The sequence below is a fragment of the Cyprinus carpio genome, chromosome A17 (assembly GCF_018340385.1).
Source record: "Cyprinus carpio isolate SPL01 chromosome A17, ASM1834038v1, whole genome shotgun sequence".
NCBI lineage: Eukaryota > Metazoa > Chordata > Actinopteri > Cypriniformes > Cyprinidae > Cyprinus > Cyprinus carpio.
The window spans coordinates 5,971,660-5,991,577 of record NC_056588.1 but is presented as its reverse complement, the minus strand read 5'-3'; the positions used below and the strand labels follow the sequence as shown (position 1 = coordinate 5,991,577).

The 19,918-nt window shown below is 37.1% G+C and overlaps 4 protein-coding genes across 8 annotated transcripts in view; 3 read left to right on the top strand and 1 right to left on the bottom strand.

Moving 5' to 3' along the window:
• Positions 1–214: 214 nt before the first annotated feature.
• LOC109069198 lies at positions 215–5,133 on the top strand. 2 transcript variants are annotated; one of them, XM_019085873.2, is made up of 2 exons: positions 215–1,143; positions 1,535–5,133. In XM_019085873.2, the coding sequence occupies exon 2, from the start codon at positions 1,642–1,644 to the stop codon at positions 4,408–4,410; it is 2,769 nt and encodes a 922-aa protein (XP_018941418.1). In that variant the 5' UTR covers positions 215–1,143; positions 1,535–1,641; the 3' UTR covers positions 4,411–5,133. The 2 variants fall into 2 exon arrangements, with proteins under 2 accessions (XP_018941418.1, XP_042629639.1); XM_042773705.1 differs by having other exon boundaries at positions 215–1,279.
• Positions 5,134–8,414: 3,281 nt separating this feature from the next.
• On the bottom strand, positions 8,415–10,491 carry LOC109069326 (gap junction beta-4 protein-like). Its single transcript, XM_019085963.2, has 2 exons — positions 10,299–10,491; positions 8,415–9,256 (listed from the first exon to the last, which is right to left on the bottom strand). The coding sequence occupies exon 2, from the start codon at positions 9,234–9,236 to the stop codon at positions 8,475–8,477; it is 762 nt and encodes a 253-aa protein (XP_018941508.1). The 5' UTR covers positions 9,237–9,256; positions 10,299–10,491; the 3' UTR covers positions 8,415–8,474.
• A 667-nt stretch (positions 10,492–11,158) lies between these two features.
• LOC109069334 (protein tyrosine phosphatase type IVA 2-like) lies at positions 11,159–15,288 on the top strand. 4 transcript variants are annotated; one of them, XM_019085979.2, is made up of 9 exons: positions 11,212–11,311; positions 12,040–12,076; positions 12,724–12,800; positions 13,095–13,360; positions 13,539–13,689; positions 13,784–13,876; positions 13,991–14,121; positions 14,414–14,488; positions 14,567–15,288. In XM_019085979.2, the coding sequence occupies exons 4-9, from the start codon at positions 13,356–13,358 to the stop codon at positions 14,676–14,678; spliced, it is 567 nt and encodes a 188-aa protein (XP_018941524.1). In that variant the 5' UTR covers positions 11,212–11,311; positions 12,040–12,076; positions 12,724–12,800; positions 13,095–13,355; the 3' UTR covers positions 14,679–15,288. The 4 variants fall into 4 exon arrangements, with proteins under 4 accessions (XP_018941517.1, XP_018941545.1, XP_018941530.1 ...); XM_019085972.2 differs by lacking the exon at positions 12,040–12,076 and having other exon boundaries at positions 11,159–11,311; XM_019086000.2 differs by lacking the exon at positions 12,040–12,076 and having other exon boundaries at positions 11,159–11,311; positions 13,095–13,689.
• Positions 15,289–15,430: 142 nt separating this feature from the next.
• Positions 15,431–19,918, top strand: part of LOC109069192 (apoptosis-stimulating of p53 protein 1-like) — a 35,622-nt gene continuing 31,134 nt past the window's right edge. Inside the window, exon 1 of the mRNA XM_042773694.1 lies at positions 15,431–16,444. Coding sequence (XP_042629628.1) covers positions 16,436–16,444 — 9 coding nt within the window. The 5' untranslated portion in view covers positions 15,431–16,435. The remainder of the gene's footprint in view (positions 16,445–19,918) is intronic.

Genomic DNA, 19,918 nt, shown 5'->3' with positions numbered 1-19,918 from the left:
TGTGCTTCACACTGGATTCTGAATGTGCTGCTGCTGTTGAGAATCGTGCAATTCAGATATGAAAAGAAGATATATATATATATATATATATATATATATATATATATATATATATATATATGCATCAGCCTTTAGTGATGCAATTATTGTTTAACTTAACCTGAACGTCCCACATCAGGACCTTTAATTTAGCCTCCACTGACTTTCAGCATTGCCTGGCTAACATAAGGGGAGCAATATATAAGTGAGGCAGCTGAACTATTTATATCTACAGTTGTTAAAGGGTAAAATGCTGTTTGCCTGATCACTATATTTTATACCAATTGTTCATAAATGTACAATTGGTCATGGCGCATCTCAGGGACAGATCACGTTTATATTGCCTGTTCAAAAAGAGTGTGTGGGCGTGCTCCGGGCAGATGAGGTGTGATTCGAGAGGGTTCGAGATTGAGAGGAGAGTGTGTGGGAGAGAGAGAAGTACAACAAAGACAGACAATCTGGCAGTGCATGACTGAGTCATTGTTTGAAAAATGTACAATGTCAAACTTTGCATTTTTAAAAGCCGTGCTGTTGGCATCATTTGTGCTAACCATTTAATTTAGGTGAGATTTTTATTTACACTGATAAGACAAGGATATTGGCAAATGCAGATAACATCTGATGGAAATCTAAGCCATCTTATTAGAGGTTAAACCAAATTGAGATAAAAGTGACTAAAAGGAAATGAAATAAGCGAGGCAAAAAAAAGTCCTAAGCTCCTGATAAGTGCTAAAGCCCTGAAGCATCCTCAAAACTCAGGGGAGGGAGCTGAGAGAGTGAAAGTGAGGCAGTAAAAGAGAGGAGGGAGAGAAAGAGCTGCCGTTGGTGTTGAAAAAGAGGCTATTTATCAAACCAACTGTGTTTCTGTGTGACGAAGGACAAGACTCTGAGAGCTGAAAGATAATGCTGGAATACAGACTGGATGCCTGGATTCCTGTACACTTTTCACACCTGGACTACCAGCGCATAAGGGACTTGGACTGACCATCTGTCATCCAGCGATGCTATGATTGCTAGAGTTACGTCAGTGATTAACAACATGAAGAGAAGCAATGCAAAGAGACCATGCCGAAGTGTTATGGCACATTTGAATGAGGAAGGGAAGTGAGTTTTTCCTGTAATACTGTGCATTTTTGAAGTGTAAAGATGTTGCCTCAGGAGAATGGGTCCTCTAAATTTGGAACAAAACTGATTATATCGGGCTAAACAGAGCGGATAGACAGACATAAACCTCCTTTATGTCAGTTTATGAATGAAAAGCTACTCTGTTTACATGGAAATGTAATGCTAACAGACTCACAAAGTTGCTTCCTTCCCACTTGATGTTGCTGTAAACTATTCATTTAAGGGAAGCATGTTTTATTTTTTGCATTTTTATTTCTACTTTCAGTGGAGATACTGAAGCCATTTCTTGGCTACTTGCCGTCATCAGAAAACCAGTAAGTTTCATAAAGTATTTTCAGTTTTTGATTAAATCATAAATTTCTGTTTCCAGTAATTGCTAAGAAGACCTGGTACACATGCTCTGGCAACATCATGTTATAGACTTCTGGAGGATCATATTGGAGGTTGTGTAGGAGTCCATCATTAAGAAGTGACACAATGGGAAAGCCATTAAGTCGTCCCGGCTGCTTACGGCAGAGCCCTTGTTGTTCGAAAAAAGGGGATGACAGAGAGGGCTACAATGAAGATGGGTATATCCCTCAACGCTCCATTTATGACACAATGTGCATCAATGAACAGATCGACCACAGTTCGGCACACAGCACTCTGGGTTCAAGAAGGGGTAGAGAAACCGACTTCTCTAGTAATGGTTCCCTGGGAGCAGGTGGAGACATATTTGACACAAGGTCTTCTGTGCTAGGCAGCAATGGCAGAAAACTGGATGAGAGGTTCATTTTTGATTCCCTGAAATTAGCAAATGATGAACTGAGCAAGTCACCAAGAGGGTTTGTGAGGTCGGCATCCCCCAGTGTATCCTGCAGCTCAGCTCCAAGCGGATCCATGAACAAGCGCCATCACCAGGACAGTGGCAAGAAGGACAACCTCTGCCGCCACTCCTGGAAGGTTTTGTCTCCACCAAAGTTCCCAGAAACATTTGAACTCTCTCCAGGAGAAAAGACCTACTTAAACCCAGGAGTTGCTTTCTTTCCAAACAGCTTCAACTCCCCACAGATTTCACCCTTCTCTGGATCCCCCATTTCCACTGGTACACATACACCTTCTGTGTTCTTCTCTCCCTCTCCATTGCCCTTCCATCAGCAGTTCAACAGGCAGTCTTTACCCACCCAACCGTCTTCACCAAGACCACCTCTTTCAGAGTTATCTGTAAGTGCCCTGATGTGTGGTCAAGAAAACCAAGACAAACTAGAGATTGGCCAAGGTATGAGAAACAATGGGGGCATGGCAAAAGATAATCTGTTTCTGACTTTTAAACCCCAGAACAATGAGCCTGAGAAAGAACTGCCACCAACCACCCCAGAACCTGAAAAAGACACTACGCCCCTTCTGCGCTCCCAAACATCAAAAAGACCTGCTGTCTCCCCTACACCGATGGAGTCCACCTGGCCCCGGCGACTGATTGGAAGGAGGAGGACGGTAAGACAAGGTGGTGCAGTACATAACCTCCCAGTTCTTCCCCCACTACCCTATCTGCTAATCCGAAGTGTCTCTGACAAAAAGACCATTCCTCGTCTTTCACCGTTCCCCGAGCACCAAGGAAATGTGGATGGTCAGCTCGGCAAGTCTACATTAACAAGAGATCTGAAGGATTGCTCTCTACAGGAATGGAAGCTCTTGCGGGATCAAGAAGAATGTAAAGCTGAAGCATCCAAAATTCAGAGTGTGGTTCAGGAAGCTTTAGAAGCAGAGAGCAAAATGGTGTTTATACAGGAGAGCGTTGAGCCAAGCATTGGTGAAAATACCACTTCTGAATGTGAGGAAGAGAACTGGGAAGCTGTGTTAGAGATGGTTAATTCACTTTGGGATGAGACCTGGAATGAAGATTTGCAAAGTATTGGCTCTCTAAGGCGCTGGCCTCTTTTACATCCTCCATCGGGGTTTGGTGGCTCACAAGCTCCATCAGGTACAAGCTCAGAACTGGGTGCTGAAGATATGTTGGAGATTGAGAGAATGAACCAAGAAGTTGTGGAAAGCCAAGATGACGACGAACCACAATTTCAGTATAATTTTCAAACATGTGAAGGTGAAAGTAATGTTATTGTGACTCAGCCAGGGAGCCTTAAACTTGCTCATGAAAAGATCCCAACCAGTTTAGATCTTGCCACCATTGACGCCCAAATGGGAAACAAATATGGCCATAGCGAGTCACCAGATTCCAACCTAACGCTGGACTCAGATTCAAGTGGTGTCTACATGTCAAATCCCAGCCAAACCAGTAGAGAGGACATCACTTCTGATAATGACAGAGCTATGTCAGATCTTGGAAGCATTGCATCTCTTAGTCAAGGGAAAGAGGGAGAAGTCGATGTCAGAAAGACCGAGACATACTCTTCCATTCCAAAAGCAAATAAATTGGCAACTTTTAACAAAAAAGATCCCTCTGGGCTGAGATCTAATAGCATAGAGCTAGGAAGGCAAGCATTCTGTAAGGAGATTACAACCAAAGCTACAGAAATAAAAGCACGCTTGAAACCTGCGGACACAGGATCTCAAATCCAAGAGATTCATAACACTGTGAACACATCAAAGACTGATGTGCCTTTACCACTGTCCCCCTCCAAACATGAAGCTAAAGAAACGTTATTAGTCAAGAGCGATGCAGATTCATTTGTTGCCACAGATAGTTTTATCTACCTGGCAGTGTCAGTGCTGCCCCCAACCACACAGGAAAACGTGACCAAACCTGCACTGGAGGAGCCATTGCCTCCAACTTCCTTTGCTAAACCTTGCCGTTACCCTGATGAATGTGATTTCCTCTCTACAGATAGTTTTGTTTACCTGGCTGCTCCTGACTGCCACCTGCTGGTGACAGAGGGACATTCGGTATATGACTCAAAAGATTCTGAATCAGAGGACAGCGGTTCTAAGGCTGACTTTGTTCTGGCCTCGGCTGTAGGAGGAGATAGTGACTGGGACTCAGACCTGACTGATTCTGAAACAGAGCCAAACTCTTCCAAGCCTGTGTGGGACTATTGGGAGGAGCTAGAGCAGGGGGTGCTTCAGGAGCTATTCGGCGAGGACCAATCGGATGCAGACAAACTGCTCCATGGCAACCAAGCTCAGCAGATTTCCTGCCAGCCTGGGGAGTTGGCTGCTATTGTTGTACAGGAGAGAGCTGAGTTGGAAGAGGTGTCCTCACAGTACACACAGGGGGCAGAGATACACACTGAGGTGAAGTCTGTATCCTAAGTCTTATTACTGCACTGGCAAACCTATTGTATTAGAGCCCATTTAAGAATTCTAAACATCATAAACAGGTATTTTAGTTTTTTTTTTCCTTTCTTTCTAATTATTTAATTATGTACATATTATTTCCAAGTCATGACTCCAGCATCTATCTGTATTCACAATACAATTTGGATGTGTTCTTGATATCAGTTTTGTTGAAGCGCAGTTTAAGTCTCTCTTGCAAGCTACATTTGTTTTAAAGTTTATGTCATGGTGTACTGCTTTATGGATTTATTGTTGACCAGTAAGTATTTAGGTTAACTGATAACTCTGACTATTAATAGGTGATCGTGGATGCAATAAGACTATCAGAGATCATATATAAGAGCTTAAAATCTATTGCACACTAACGTTATGTCAATAATAGATACTCTATTTGCTAATATGCTGTGTGCTCTGTATAACAATAATTAATGTTATATGTTACGGGGTAATTTTTAAAGAACTGAGTGTGATAATGTGCTGAATGATGAATAGCAAATAGGGAGATGTAGAAATTTTGACCTCATCAATAAAGAAGCACAGTTTATAGCACAAACAATGCTTAATATGCAGTAAAATATTTGTTCTTAGCTCAGTTTATAAAGTTTAAATTAAGCAAGGGGAGTTGTTTCACCTGTTAACACATTGCAAAGGAAATGTGTTCTGCCTGAGTTGTCAATAAATCAAATGTGGAGGATCAAAGTCTTCATTTTGTCACTTAATTTCTTCTTTTTTTTCTTAGCTGTTTACTTAGCATGCTTTTGGATAGCCTTCTCAGGCTCCACCCACCTTCAGCCTCCTTTCCATTGCTCCATCTGTCTCATGGCCTATATATATATGATTTCTCATGTGAATTATTTGGGTTCAGAGTGAAGGGGCCTGAAATTCTGGTGGTGTTGTAGGGGCCAAATTAGCTATTTTTAGTTAAATTAATTAGTTCAGTGTAAATGAGGCCAAACTGAATGCATTGTGTGCCAAGATAAAGCATAAGTGGGTTGAGTGCCAGTGAACACACTATTTGTCTGTGGTGCTGGGCTGCATGTGATTTTGCTGCCGCCCACCGTTGTTCCTCTGTAACCTACATTATGCTTGTTTTGTTCCATTTGTAATGCATAATATGCATCAACAACGTCACTGTTGTTACTGGGTCCAACCTGAATCTTATGGCCTCGATTGAATATTCTGCAGCAACATGACATGAATTCCCAGCACTATGATGTCTCTATGTGTCTCAAAACAGTTTCAAAATGGATTTGAGAAATCTTAACAAGGTTGGGCAAAATCATCATTTAAGAGAATGGAATAGCATTTCATAATAGTCTATGTTATATATATATATATATATATATTTGGCAGAAGAAGCATGCTAATAGTATGCTAATGTGCTGTAAAGCCATAACATTTTAAATAAATTGGCCCCACCCCTCAGGATATTGAACTGGAAAGATGGGAAGAGAAAATCAACATGTTACAGTTACACAACAACAAAATGGGCAAGAACCGAAAGATGGTCAAAGCTGCTTGTAACTTGTAAGCTGCTTCATGTTGTTTGGTTCCATTTTGAAGATTTGGGGGTAAACTAAAGCATTCTTGGAAATGACATGTTCTTTCACCATGGTTAATCGACCAAATTATATATTGTTTATATAATGTATGTTGTATAATTTGTTTAGTTTTTGGAAACTACCATTTAAATGTTTGGGGTTGGTAAGATTTTTTAATATTTTTGAAAAATGCTCTCCAAAGCAGCACTTATTTGATCAATATTACAGTAAAATAAATAAATAAATATAATAATAATAAATATCATTACAATTTAAAATAACTATTTCCTATTATAATTTTTTTAAAATGTAATTTATTCTTGTGATGGCAAAGCGGGATTTTCAGCAGCCATTACTCCAGTCTTCAGTGTCACATGATCCTTCAGAAATAATTTTTATGGTACTTAAGCAAAATTTCTAATTACTATCAATGTTGAAAACAATTGTGCTGCTTAATATTTTTTTTAAGCATGATACTTTTTTCAGGATTATTTTTATGAATATAAAGTTCAAAATAATGCATTGTCTATTTTTTGCAATAATGTAAAAGACATCAATTTATTCAATTTAAGGCATCTTTGCTGTAAATAATAATAATAATAATTTATTTTCCCAAAAATACATACAAATTTCTCTAAAAAAATATTGGATAAATTATAACATTTATTAATAATTATTAATATCTAATGTTTCTGGAAATATCCTGTATGTACTGTTAAAAAAACCCAACTTAATGCTATTTTCTTAAACTTAAATTATACTTAAAGTTCTGTTTCTGTTTGCTACCTTAATCCAAATTCAATTTAAATTTGAGAATTGAATATGAAATGTTCTCAATAGAATTCTGAATGGTGCACAACTCTAAAACATAATTTAGCAGTAGAGAAGCAATATTGAGTGTATGAGTCTATGGTGGTATTTCTATAAGTGTGTGAGCTGGTTTGTGTTCGTGAGTGGGATGGATTGTTTGCTGTGTGCATCTGAGCGAAGCCAGGGCACATGTGTAGGAGGAGCAGCACAGAGTGAGTGAATCATACATTAGGACATTTGCTGTATTATTTCTGGTCAGTGTGCTAAAGACTGAAAGACTATCTGCAGGTTAGATGCCAGTGCTTGGAAATTGTTCAGATCGGATAAAATGCTTAGGATGAAAGAATCACGTTTTGTTCTCACATTATCATTGAAATGCATTCAAATAAATATACACTAAATAATTTTTTGTTGCCTTCGGTGTGTAGTGTGATATATTTGTGTGGTGTGTGAGTGAGATAGAAAAGGTAGGAGGGATGTAATCACTGGTTGCTGAAGGCAAAAGATCAAGAGGTGCTCCTTATGTAACATGTAAATGAATGTGCACTGGGTACTGTGTGCTAAACGATTTTATTTTTAAATGCATGTACAAAAGTAGTGTAGGCTGACAGAAATAAGGACTGAAAAGATCCAGAGAGTGTCCGAGGAGTTATGCTGAGAGTTTGAAACACTGTTAAGAGATTTGATGTGGCAGATTTGGCCTTAATGTAAGTCATTTTAAAGGAATAGTTACCCAGAAATTAAATTCTGCCAACATTTACTCAAAGACATTCTTTATTAAGTGGAACACAAAATGAGGAGTTAAGCTAAATATCAGAGCTGCATTTTCCATACAATGAAAACTACAAAAAGCCAAAAAAGCATCATAAAAGTGGTCCTCATGACTAGTTTACTTTGTTACAAGTCTTCTGAAGCTATATGATAGACTTGTGTGAGGAAAAGAAAGGCACCATTCAAATTCTGTTAATGACAAAGAGCAGCTTGGACATTATTGATATCTCCTTGAAAGACATTAGGATAAGTAAATAATGACAGATTTCTTATTTTTGGGTGACTGATCATTTTATTAAAATAATAACCTTTGCCATCCTCAGTCAATTCCATAAAACCAATGAAACTAAGGCAACACACCTAAATAAATGTTTCATTGATATTCTATGTACACTGAATACAAACACAAAAAGATATCATAAAAAAACAAAACTTTAAAATGCATGGCATTGTTGGAGACATGTAAATTTTGAGGTCGATACCATATTTGCATGTAGCTAGTTGACATTGATTGCAAAGCATTCTCAGTCAAGCTTTGCTTTTAAAGCTCATTCTAAAGTGCATTTAATTTCTAAAAAACATATAATATGGTGAAACCCCCTGGCTACCATACCTTAGACATGATAATAAAAACAAATATATTTATAAAATTTATTACATTACTTAAAATAAACAAAAATAAAAAAAAAAATACATATATTTAATTATAATATTTATTACTGTGTTTAAAAGTAACACAAAGTCTGTAGTAAATGCATAGTTTTTATTGTAAAATAAAAACAAATTTATTTTTATTTATTTATTTGCATTTGTTTGCATTATTTGTATGTGCTATTTTGGATGAAGCAGAAAGAGAGCTTTTTATCCCGTATCCCGAACTCACTGAGGTTGTAAAGGTCTGGCGACACACTGCTGTCACTAAAGAGCAGTTTTGTCCATTGAGGTGTCTTTTAATTTTTGTAAACTCAAGTTTTGGCTGCTGGAAAGAGTCGGGTCTGGTCTTTTAGATCGTTTTGGTGGTGTTTCTTGCATCATTAAGTATTTTAATACACGCTTTCCAATGAGATAAACCATTTCACAGATACACATCAAGATGCAGAGAGCAGAGGAGATCACCATGAAGAGAGTGAAGATTTTCTTCTCCGTGGGACGAGAGATGAAACAATCCACCGTATTTGGACAAGGATCCAGCGAGCACTTGGTGAGGCGAGGGAGGTCATATCCTTTATATATGTGATGAAGAATATATAGAAAGGCAGCATCAGCTGTGGCTTTAAAGATCAAGCTTAACAGGTAGGTCCACCAGAGACCCCCACGCTTTTTCCCAGGGTTGGCGTATAAATGGGTGCCTTCGTGGACGGCCGTGTACTTCTTGTCTTTTTCCTCTCTGTATTTGACATGGGCTACGACCAAGAGCGACGGACATGTGACAAAGATGAGTTGTAAGGCCCACAGACGGATGTGGGAGATGGGGAACGTGCTGTCGTAGCAGACGTTGGTGCACCCAGGCTGCCTGGTGTTGCAAACAAAGTCTTTGCTCTCATCGCCCCAAACGCGTTGAGCTGCCACCACAAACACCAGAACACGAAACACAAACACCATGGACAGCCAAACTCGACCAAACACTGTAGAATATTTATTGACCCCGCTAAGAAGGGCCTCCAGTCCTGACCAGTTCATCCCTGATCACAAACTAAGTCCTGAAATAAACACAATTACATATGAACCTCAAAACTTTTGCACAATGACAAGGATAAAATCACAGAAACAGGCCAATCTAGTTTGGGTCAGAGAATCTCTTGACAACTGGTGTCATGAAAGTATGGTCTAAATTTAACCAAAAACCTAATGGATTTTCATCATGTCATTTTTTGTGTTGCTGATTATCTTTTTAATTAGCCAGTGGAGATTTTGTCTTTGATTAATGCTTAAACTCCGGCGGCGTTCTGCCATGCATAACAGGTACTCCAGATTGTTTCTAAAACTCTTATCAAAAAGTTTGCAAAGTCTGATTCTGTTCTGTGTGCTTTAAATGGACGTTATGACAGGTGACCTTATAATAAGGGTTTTTGCAAACACAAGGGTGACACATTTAAATATAACAAGCAGGTGTTTCCGAACAGGTTTTCACCTGCTCATTAGAAATCCTTGCTGTTTTTATTTTGCAGGCAAAAATGTGGATTTGTCGTGCTGGATCACACCTGGGTTTGTCACAGCTAAGATATCTCATAGTTGCTCCTACATGTTTTTAACATTTTTGTAATAATACGTATAAACATAAATAGAGTGTGTATGTGCTTTTAAAAGAAGTCTCTTATGCTCACTACTTAATGCTGTACAAAGAGTAGTAATGTGAAATATAATTAGATTAAAATAACCGTTTTCTATTTAAATATATATTAAAATGTAATTTATTTCTGTGATGCAAAGCTGAATTTTCAGCAGCCATTACTCCAGTCTTCAGTGTCACATGATTCTTCAGAAATCATTATGCAGTGGCATTGCTTAATTTTTTTTTATTTTTATGGATAATATATTATTGTCAGGATTCTTTGATGAATATAAAAATAGTATACTTATATAAACAAAATGATATAACAAGTCCACTTTGTGCTTCTAGCCACATATACGCGTACTAACTAATTCTTCACAATTCTTATGATGATAAGACCTATCTTTGTTTGGTAGCTACTCAGTAATAACTAATAAGTATTAAGTAATGCATGAAGATAAAGCTCTTACCGTGTTTTTCCACAAGACTGATTGACATTTAAACAGGATTCACAAAAAGAGAGCAAAACAAAAAAGCACAAAAAGAGCGACACTGTTGTAAAAGCCCTGAAGAAATCCTGTCCAACCTGATCTATGGCCTAGCCACCATCATACCTGAGTGTAAGTGTGGTTTACTCACATGAGATACCTGTGATGATGGAGCTGCATTAGGAGGGTGTGGTGCTGGAGTGTGGGTGTGGGTGTGGGTGGTGCGTGCTTTTCATTAGATATCATCTTACAGACAGGGACTGTAAGGTGAGTTGGCCTTCACGGATACATTTTGAAGCCTTGCAGCCTTGTCATTTGTCAACACCACACCCAGCAATCTGCAAATATTGTATAATACATGAAAACACACAACATTGTTCACTAAGATAATTTTTTAACCATTAAGATCAATTTTCGAAGCAGATTGCAGGCATACAATGTTGGCTATTAATGGGGAAAAAAAAGAGTAATACATGCTATAACTCTTTCTCACCAGGAGATGGTGACAACTTCATTTTTAAAATCTATTCTGTGAGATCCTTCTTAAATATTTTAATAAGTGTGGCCATTTGATAGGTTATATGGTTATTTTTACGTTATAAAGACATTTGCACTACCTATTTTAATTAATAATTAAACATTCTTATATAAAAATTCATGCTTATTTAATTTAAAGTAAAATTTAACGTTTTTTATATATACAGTAATAATCACAAACAACTATTAAAATGTATAGATGTTAGAAGAATCAACGCAATAAGTATAGACCGATTAGCGGATAAAAAGGTAACATGTATCCACTGTGTTCGTTCGAATGTTAATGGTGCCGTTTTGTTGGCCACGTGACTGCGGCCAGCCAATCAGCGGTCATCTGCGCGGACCGGAATTGTCGCCTGGTTACGGGAGCTCTATGGTCGGGGAGAGCTAGCCGGCTAGCAGCGTCTCTCAATCCTTTCTCTCTTTTTCACGGTATTCATATCTACCGTAAGCGCTTTGTAAGTATCTATACGATATTATATCTAATTTTATTCTGTCATTAATAAACATCTAAATGATCGATGGATTGTGAACTTGTGCGTGTCTTTAAATATATACGCATTTAGCAGCTCTAACATACGCTAGTCGAACAAGAGCGAACTAATCGCGTAAAAACATGGGGCCTTTTAACAATGTTTTACCATTGTAACGTAATTATACTATAGTATATATAGTGTAAATGTATATTTATGACTTGAACTGTCAGATAACAACGACGCTTTCTGTAAATAACATCTATTTTTATCAACCGCCTTAACATTCACACAATAAAGCAGTGGGTCTTATGGGCATGATGATTTGCATGTGGATATTAACAAAGTTAGTATTTTATGAATGTTTTTTTTTTCTTTCTAATTAAATGGTTGTTTAATCCGTCCTCCACAAATATAGATTAATGCGTGGTCAGCAAATGTACCCCATTGTGTTCCATGCAATTATTTTATTTTTTTCTGATTTAAAAGAATAGTTCACCCAATTTTTGTTTTGCATTTGCCGTTTGCTCTCTCTCATGTCGTTCCAATCCAAAATATGATTTTCTGTCTTCTGCGGAGCACAATACAAAGAGACGTGTTAGACAGAATGACATTCACAGTCACCATTCACTTTCATCGTATGGGAAATATGTAATAAAAGTGAATGATGACAGATGCTGTCATTCTGTATAACATCTCTTTGTTTTCCACAGCAGAAAGAAACTTACCTGGATTTGGAGGAACATGAGGGTGAGTAAATGACAGATTCTTCATTTTTGTGTGAACTGTCTCTTTAAGAATGAGATAATGGTCAAAAATAGACAGTATGGGCAGTGGTGACTGAGATATGTGTCATACAATCATAGGAATGTGTGCATGGGCTTTGCAAATGTATACCCACCTTTTTAAGATTCATCTGATGGTGTCTTAAGGCCTGTTCACACCAAGCACAATAACTATAAAGATAACGATAAAGATATAGTTCTCAGTATTATAGAATAGCAGAGTCCACACTACAACTATAACAATAAAGGCACAGAGAAACGATATAGTTGGAATCATTTTCAGAACGATTTTTTTTCCAGCTGATGAGCCAATCAGAATCCATCCTGCTCGAGAATTTAAAGCGGCAGACACACGTGCGCTTACTATAAACAGACGAGATCGTTCTTGATGTGAACGGGCCTTTAGTCTACTATTTGAATGCAGTTTAATGTGTGTTAAATGTAATCTAAGATGAGCTTTTATAACATAAATCTGTACTGACGCAAACAGACATACATTAGCTCTTTTTATTTTCCATTCTTGACTGGTTTCTTTAAAAAAATATATATTAACAGTTTGGAATGAAGAAAAGTCTTGTTTATTTCTTGTTTTATGTTGATTATCTTCTCTAGGTGCAAAGTAGAGACAGTCACGTATGGTGAAGATAGAATGCAGAGTTCTCAACTTGTTTTCTGTTCACTTATTGAAAGTAAGTGTGGGATAGGCGATATAAATAAACCGATTGATAAATATTTTCCATGTATACCACCGTGTTATAATGTTGTGCAAGACCTGTATGCTTTTATGATGAGAGTTCATAATCCATCCAATGGCCGAAGTCAATATCTGTGGTGGAATGAGGTCTCTCTTCAGCCGCAGGGTATATGCAGTAATCATTTGCTGTTAATGGTGACATGTTTGGTTCGCTGCACTTGCTGGTTGTGATTTGCCTTAGGATCCACTGCCTGGTTATTGATTGCTCATCGTCCTTTTTCTTTTCCAGGCTGCACATTTATGGCGTTTGTCAGTGTGAGTGGAGACTTCTGCCAGGCACAGCACCTGGTCATCGTAGACAAGTGAACAGAGGGCCTGCCATATGAAGATTATACTACCTGACTGCCCGTCTTAAATTCTGCACTTTCGGGGAGCATCTTTTTTTTTTTGTCCAGAGTTAAAGTGTATGAATCGGTTTGAGCCAATCCAGGTACTAGAGAGTGAAGCGTTCTTTCTCTTTAGTGCCAACTGATCATCTCTCCTCTCCTGAATGGGGTAATTATAAATTGCGAATCAGGAGGATAGTCCCCTTCTTTTAATTTTTATTTTAAAGCCGTGGGAACGTGAAAGTGGTCTCCTTCTCCTGTTTCCCTTTTTTTTTTAGAACATTCAGAGATTTGCCTCAAAGTTAAATTGCTTTGATATTTTAAAATCATTATTTCTACCCCTGTAGAAGATTCAGAAGTTTTTTTCATCAAGTCCAATTAAAACTTCATTTGAGTGTCAAAATGAATCGCCCTGCTCCTGTTGAGATCACCTACGAATGCATGAGGTTTCTCATCACCCACAATCCCACCAATTCACAGCTGGCCAAGTTTACAGAGGTAAGGCTCAAGATGGGAGCAGTTGATATGGATAGTAATATTTACATGGGGATCAGAACTTAATTTTTTTTTTATTTTTTTTTATATCTTTTAGGAACTGAAGAGTTTTGGAGTGCAGACGCTTGTCCGGGTTTGCGATGCAACTTATGACAAAACACCAGTGGAAAAAGAAGGCATTGAAGTTTTGGTGAGATTAACCTCTTTAAATATCCCAAAGATTCTGACAGAATTAGTTTTTTTGATATTATCGCAGAGGATTGTTTCTTTGTTTTATTTAATGCGAAAATGTGTTTTCCTTTAGGATTGGCCTTTTGATGATGGTTGTTCGCCCCCTGAACAAATTGTTGATGACTGGTTGAACCTTCTCAAATGTAAATTTAAAGATGAACCAGGCTGTTGCATTGCAGTACATTGTGTTGCTGGATTGGGACGGTAAGTATTATCAGGACGAATCTGATTCAGTCAGGTTCACACACTGATATGAAGTGTTGGTTTGTAGTTGTCTGTCTGTAGCTCATTGAGATATTACGCTGTGTCATTTTTGAATTTTCTTGGATCTGATGTGCAGAAACATGTCGTTCTTTTGGAACATTTTATGCTGTAATGGTGTGAACCTCAGTATTTATCAGTCTGAGAAATTCCTGGTCAATAACCAAGTGTCATGAATCATGACTTATTTTAAATAGTTTTAAATGAGAACAGCTTTTTTTGTGTGTGTGTTCAGAGCTCCTGTCTTGGTGGCCATAGCCTTAATTGAATGCGGGATGATGTATGAAGATGCTGTCGAGTATATTCGTCAGTGAGTGACAAATTTATATGAAATATTACTTTTTTTTTTTTTGTCATTTGTGATGTGACCGATCATTTTTCTTTTTAGGAAAAGGCGTGGGGCTTTTAACGCCAAACAGCTTATGTACCTTGAAAAATACAAACCCAAGATGCGCCTGCGCTTCAAGGATGCCAATGGTCAAAACTGCTGCATTCAGTAAATAAACATTCATCCAAAGGATTTTTGGAAACGATTGACATAATTATTATTGTTAGTGTTATGATCCATTTTTGTTTGATTACTATATTGGACCAGGGTTTTGCTGTACTACAGTGCCAAGCACACAAACAGGTTACGCAGTAGTGTTTTTTTTACCAAACAGTCTAGCCAATCTTGTTAACTCACAAGCAGGTCTCGCTAGTGATGTTTTTCATTGTGACAAACGCATTGGTAAAACGATTGACTGCAGTTGTTAGTGTTTTATGCCCTATCTAAAACTAGGTGTCCCCAGTTTTCTGGATTGTGTAACAACATCATGAGGTGATCAGCATCCTGCAGTAAGTGAAGTCATTTTGTTGGTGCTTCTCTTGAAGTCTGTCAGCTTCTCCAAAGTTACATGGGCACCACTACTGTATCTAATGTTATAGATATTAAACATTCCAAGAGATTCATAGCACTGATGGATACTAGATTATGGTTGTCAGTAAAATGGACAGATGAATGAAATCCTAGATAATCCAATCAACAAAACTTCCTCTCCAAACTGATTGTGAAATGAGTCAAATTCAAAGAATAATAATAATAAAAATAAAAAAAAATCAAATAATTTATTTTGGTTGTAATGTTCTTTTTCTCTTCACTTAATGCCGGTGGAAAACTGAAATTTTGGCATAAACGGACATCTGATACACTGTAGTATGTGCAAGAAACATTGTATTAGATGTCTGATTGTAATACAATAGAAACAATGTACATCATGGTAGTGAATATTTTATTTTTTCAGTACTCATGGATGGTGTAAAGTAATTAAAATTCCATGAATCAGATTCCTGAAACCAAATTGTTCAAAAACAGATGGATGTTGCCTGAACTTGAATACTACCATGGTAAAGGTTAGGCTCATGATTATTAATCACGTTGCTGACTGGATACTTAAGTAAATTTTGCCCAGATCCGTCAGTAAGATCTATTTAATATTCATGAGCAATAACCTTCCAGTAGTAGAATTCTGTAGACCGGTCTGTTTACGTCTATGGCAAGCCATATTAACATTTATTTCTTACAATATTTTATTTTACAATATATAATGCTACTAATACATGTTTTTAAAGTACTATTAAGCACAATTGTGACTAATATCTTGTAATTAATCATCACACGCTATTACTATCCCAATTTAAAACTACCCATTTCAATTTTAGTGCCAAATAATTTTTTCAATTGAATTCAATGGGGTTCTTTGGTTCAGATATATATTAAGCTGTTCACTTCTGACTTGAATGTATTCCAGATGTTGCTGGTACCTGTTTCAGTCATTAGTACTTATTCTTTAATCACTAGTAACTATTCAGATATTTACCAGCATCTATTCCTGTTTCCATGCTACAAATTGGATGGATGAGTTATTAGACACTGCATGTATTAAAGTATTCTCATATAGCCATACAATAATATAATGAATATTTGTAAATAGTACGTAAATTAAAAATGCGAGTAAAATATAGACAGATACGAGTTAAAGATATAAACGGCTTGCCATAAAAACGCCGAAGCCACTGGATTGGGACGCCGCTGTGACGTAAATGACCCAGTTCAGATGGCGCATCCTTTCCTTACATTCACAGGACCAAACTCATAACGGGCAAAGGGCTTGAATAACAGAATTGTCCGTTTAACTTTTTGTCCACTCTCCTTTGGAAGTTAAAAGACTTATGTTTTTGTTCAGGTCTTACTGTTTAATTTCGCTGTTCTGCCATCATGATGCCGGTAAGTTTGTAACAGCTCATAATACTTTACTGCCGCTGAGACTCAGAGCTGTCGGTCAGGAACATGATTGACAGCTCTCACTCAACATTCATTCATAACTTGTGTATGCATTGCGTCGGACTACGGGATTCAGACTATCATGAAGTAATGCGGCTCTTATCGTCAGTCAGTCGTAGTAAGGATCGAGTTAGAGAAGCAGTCACGCTGAAGAAATCACTGCATGTGCCAGGTCATATCAAATGGGTGTGATAATAGATTTTAATATTAAATTGTGGGTTGCCTGTTATGAGGGTTAAGTGACTGGTCACATTCAGTATATCATTTTAAGTCAACAAAACAACAGTTTTTGGGTGAATGCAGTTGGCTTGCTGTAAAATGTCCTAGAGTGAATTACATGCACTAAAAGGATCTCTTTATATTTACATACACTATAAAAAAATTGTTTTGAAAGAAGATTATTGGAGTATATTTTGTATAATTGTTTTGTTACTTGGTGTTTCTATTTGTTTGTGAAATTTACTAGCAATTTCTGAGTGAAAATTGTTTCTACAGTATTTTTCTTCACTAAACTGGGCCCCAAAATGTTTTGACACTTTATCCACTCTTAAAATGGATGAATGTATATATGCAATATTATACAGATGTTTTGTTTAAAATTTGGATTTGAAAAGCTTTTTGATTCTTTCTGAAAAAGGGCATTTTTGGATCAGTTGGTTAATACTAATAGTGATTTTTAAAATGGTTAAAAAAATGGTTTTAAAATGGCTTTGTTTATGTGATACTTTGCATCAAAATATATATAAATTTATGTACACACACACACGTTTGGTCAATACCTTGTACCTATAATGTTTATCAGTAACACTTTACAATTACAGTAAAATTTCATTTTTGTTACATTAGTTAACCACATAATTTAATGTGAACTAATAATTAATTTATTCCATATTTATAGCCATTGACTTCCATAGTGTGAAGAAAATGTTGGTTACCAACATTCTTCTTTTGTGTTTAGTAGAAGAAATTCATACAGGTTTGGAAATTCAGGCTTAGTAAATAACAGTAGAATTTTCATTTTTGGGTGAAATATCCCTTTATATTTAATTAATGAACTGCGAACGAGCATGAACAAACCATGAACAATTCTATTTTTACTACCTTATATTAATAAAGATTAATAAACTGTTTAAAAATCTATTGTTTATTGTTAGTTCATTTGCTAATACATTTACTAATGTTAACCAGTGAAACCTTATTGTAAAGTGTTCCCGGATTGTCTTGTTCACCTAATTATTACTATAAAATGCCATGTATTTTTAATTCAATCTGCTTTTACTGATATTTATTTACATTCTGTTTGTGTTTGGGTTCCTCATCCTGTCAGATTTCTTGTACTGTCATTGTTTCTGAGTGAGAGTGATGCAGCTTGTGGATGGTTTGAATGAAACATTAGCCTGCGGGGAGTATTTTAAGGCGCACTGCGGTGAGCTGTGGGAAGGTTGGGTCAGTTTGTTAGAATTCCTGAATTGTGACACACTCAGGGTTGTGTGCTTTTAAATCCCTCACACCCCAAATCCTGGAGCACTTTTTCCAGCAATTGCACAGAATACTGTTAGAATTTTCATCTCCATGAGGCAGCACTGTCCCTCAATAGGAGGTATTAGAGCACAGACTACTGAGAGCCAGATGGGGTCAAAGGTGAAAGTTCAGACAGATTGGACTGAGAGTGGATTTAGAGTTAATGGACTGCACACTTCCCCTGTAGTGAATTTGACAGAGATTCCCTCACTTTTGGCTGCATGTTTCCCCTTTTGCCTTTAGTTGGCTACAGAAATGATTCCATAACATGTCAAATTCCAACGCAGACATGTGTGATTAACCTCAGGACTCCAGATTGACATGTAATTATAAAAGTACCAGAGCTTAAGAATTGATCTGCCAAACAACCAACATGCACAAATTAATGATGGGAAGTCCAATTCTTTTCTGTGAACAACTTTTTTCGGAGAGTTTGTTTGAATAAACTGGTTCAAATAACCTGTTCAGTTTGTTTATGTCACGTATACACAATTCTATTAATAAAAAACCCAATATTGATGTGATATGTGGATGTTGTACATGTCTAAAGCATATAGATTGAATAAAGAAGTCTTAATCAACTCACCTTTTTTATATGGAAAACCATAAAAAATGTTGCCATACTACTGTTGACTTAAAATGACTGCCGTGGGATCACTGTTGTATTTCCAATACATTTTAGTTGTTATATTTTATGCTTTTCGGTAAAAGACATCAGAAACATACATGTGCCCCCTTTTTAAACCCTCAGCAGACAGTTTGTAAATTGGACTTGACCGTATACCTTCATAGACTAACTGGAGTGCAGAATGAGAAAAAACGGCATAGTAGGATCATAAACTCTTGGAGATTGAGTAATTTATAGAGCTGTGACTCAAGCTGCAAACGGTTTCAAATGGTTCAGTCCAATTTGGTGAACTGATTCATCCAGATTACTAAAAAGAACCGGTTCAGAAAATATGTTTGCGATCCATACGTCACTAACCCAGATCAGTCTTTTATTTTCAGAGCTGGGGTTTATGTTGACTTACTGTACATATGGATATTAATAACTCTAGAAGTGCCATATGGGAAATGCAGAAGTATTTTCTTCCTTTGGGACAAGATAAATAAAGTATCAGATATGATAAGCAAGTAGAAATATCTTCATGATAAGTTAATTCAAGTCTGGAGAATTTTCACAAATTTGCTGCTTGTAATAAGCAAGAGTTATTCTGTTTTGCTATGTAAAATTGCTCACAGTGTTTAGAATATTCATAAACATCCATGCCGCCCATACTGCAAAGTCTATGACAGCTATAAGCTATAACAAGCAAGTTTGCGCAGCCGCAGTAAACAGGAAGATGCACTCTGTTTACCTCACAGCTTGTTAATTTCCTGTAGAACTGAGCATTAAAGCTTCTAGATGAACCATGACGGATTTTCATTTGCTGTGAGAACATGAATCTGTCTCTTCTTGTCAATGTCCAGTTATAGATTGAACAAATTGTGCCCTAGGTGAACGCACACACATTTCAACTGTCTCATCCTGTGTTTTTGCCTGTCCTTTACACTCTGGCAGGCAGCTTTCTGGCTGTGAGATTACAACTTCATCTGCACTCAGAACAGAGAGTGTTGGCAGCTCAGGATCTTTAATGCATCCAATATCGCTGTAGTAGGAAGCTGAGGCAGTGTGTGCTTTAGTTACTGGTCCTCACTAGTGTGAGCCTCATTACATCTCTTCAGAGCCTCATTACTAAAATTGTGACCTCACAGTATTGCTGAATCTCTAAGGTATTGACTCTAGTGCTTCACCTTTGCATTAATGGTTACTTTGATTATTTTGTGGCCAGGTTTGTTTATTTATCAATATGAGAGGCCAGTAAACATTTATGATCTTATGATCTGACATTATTA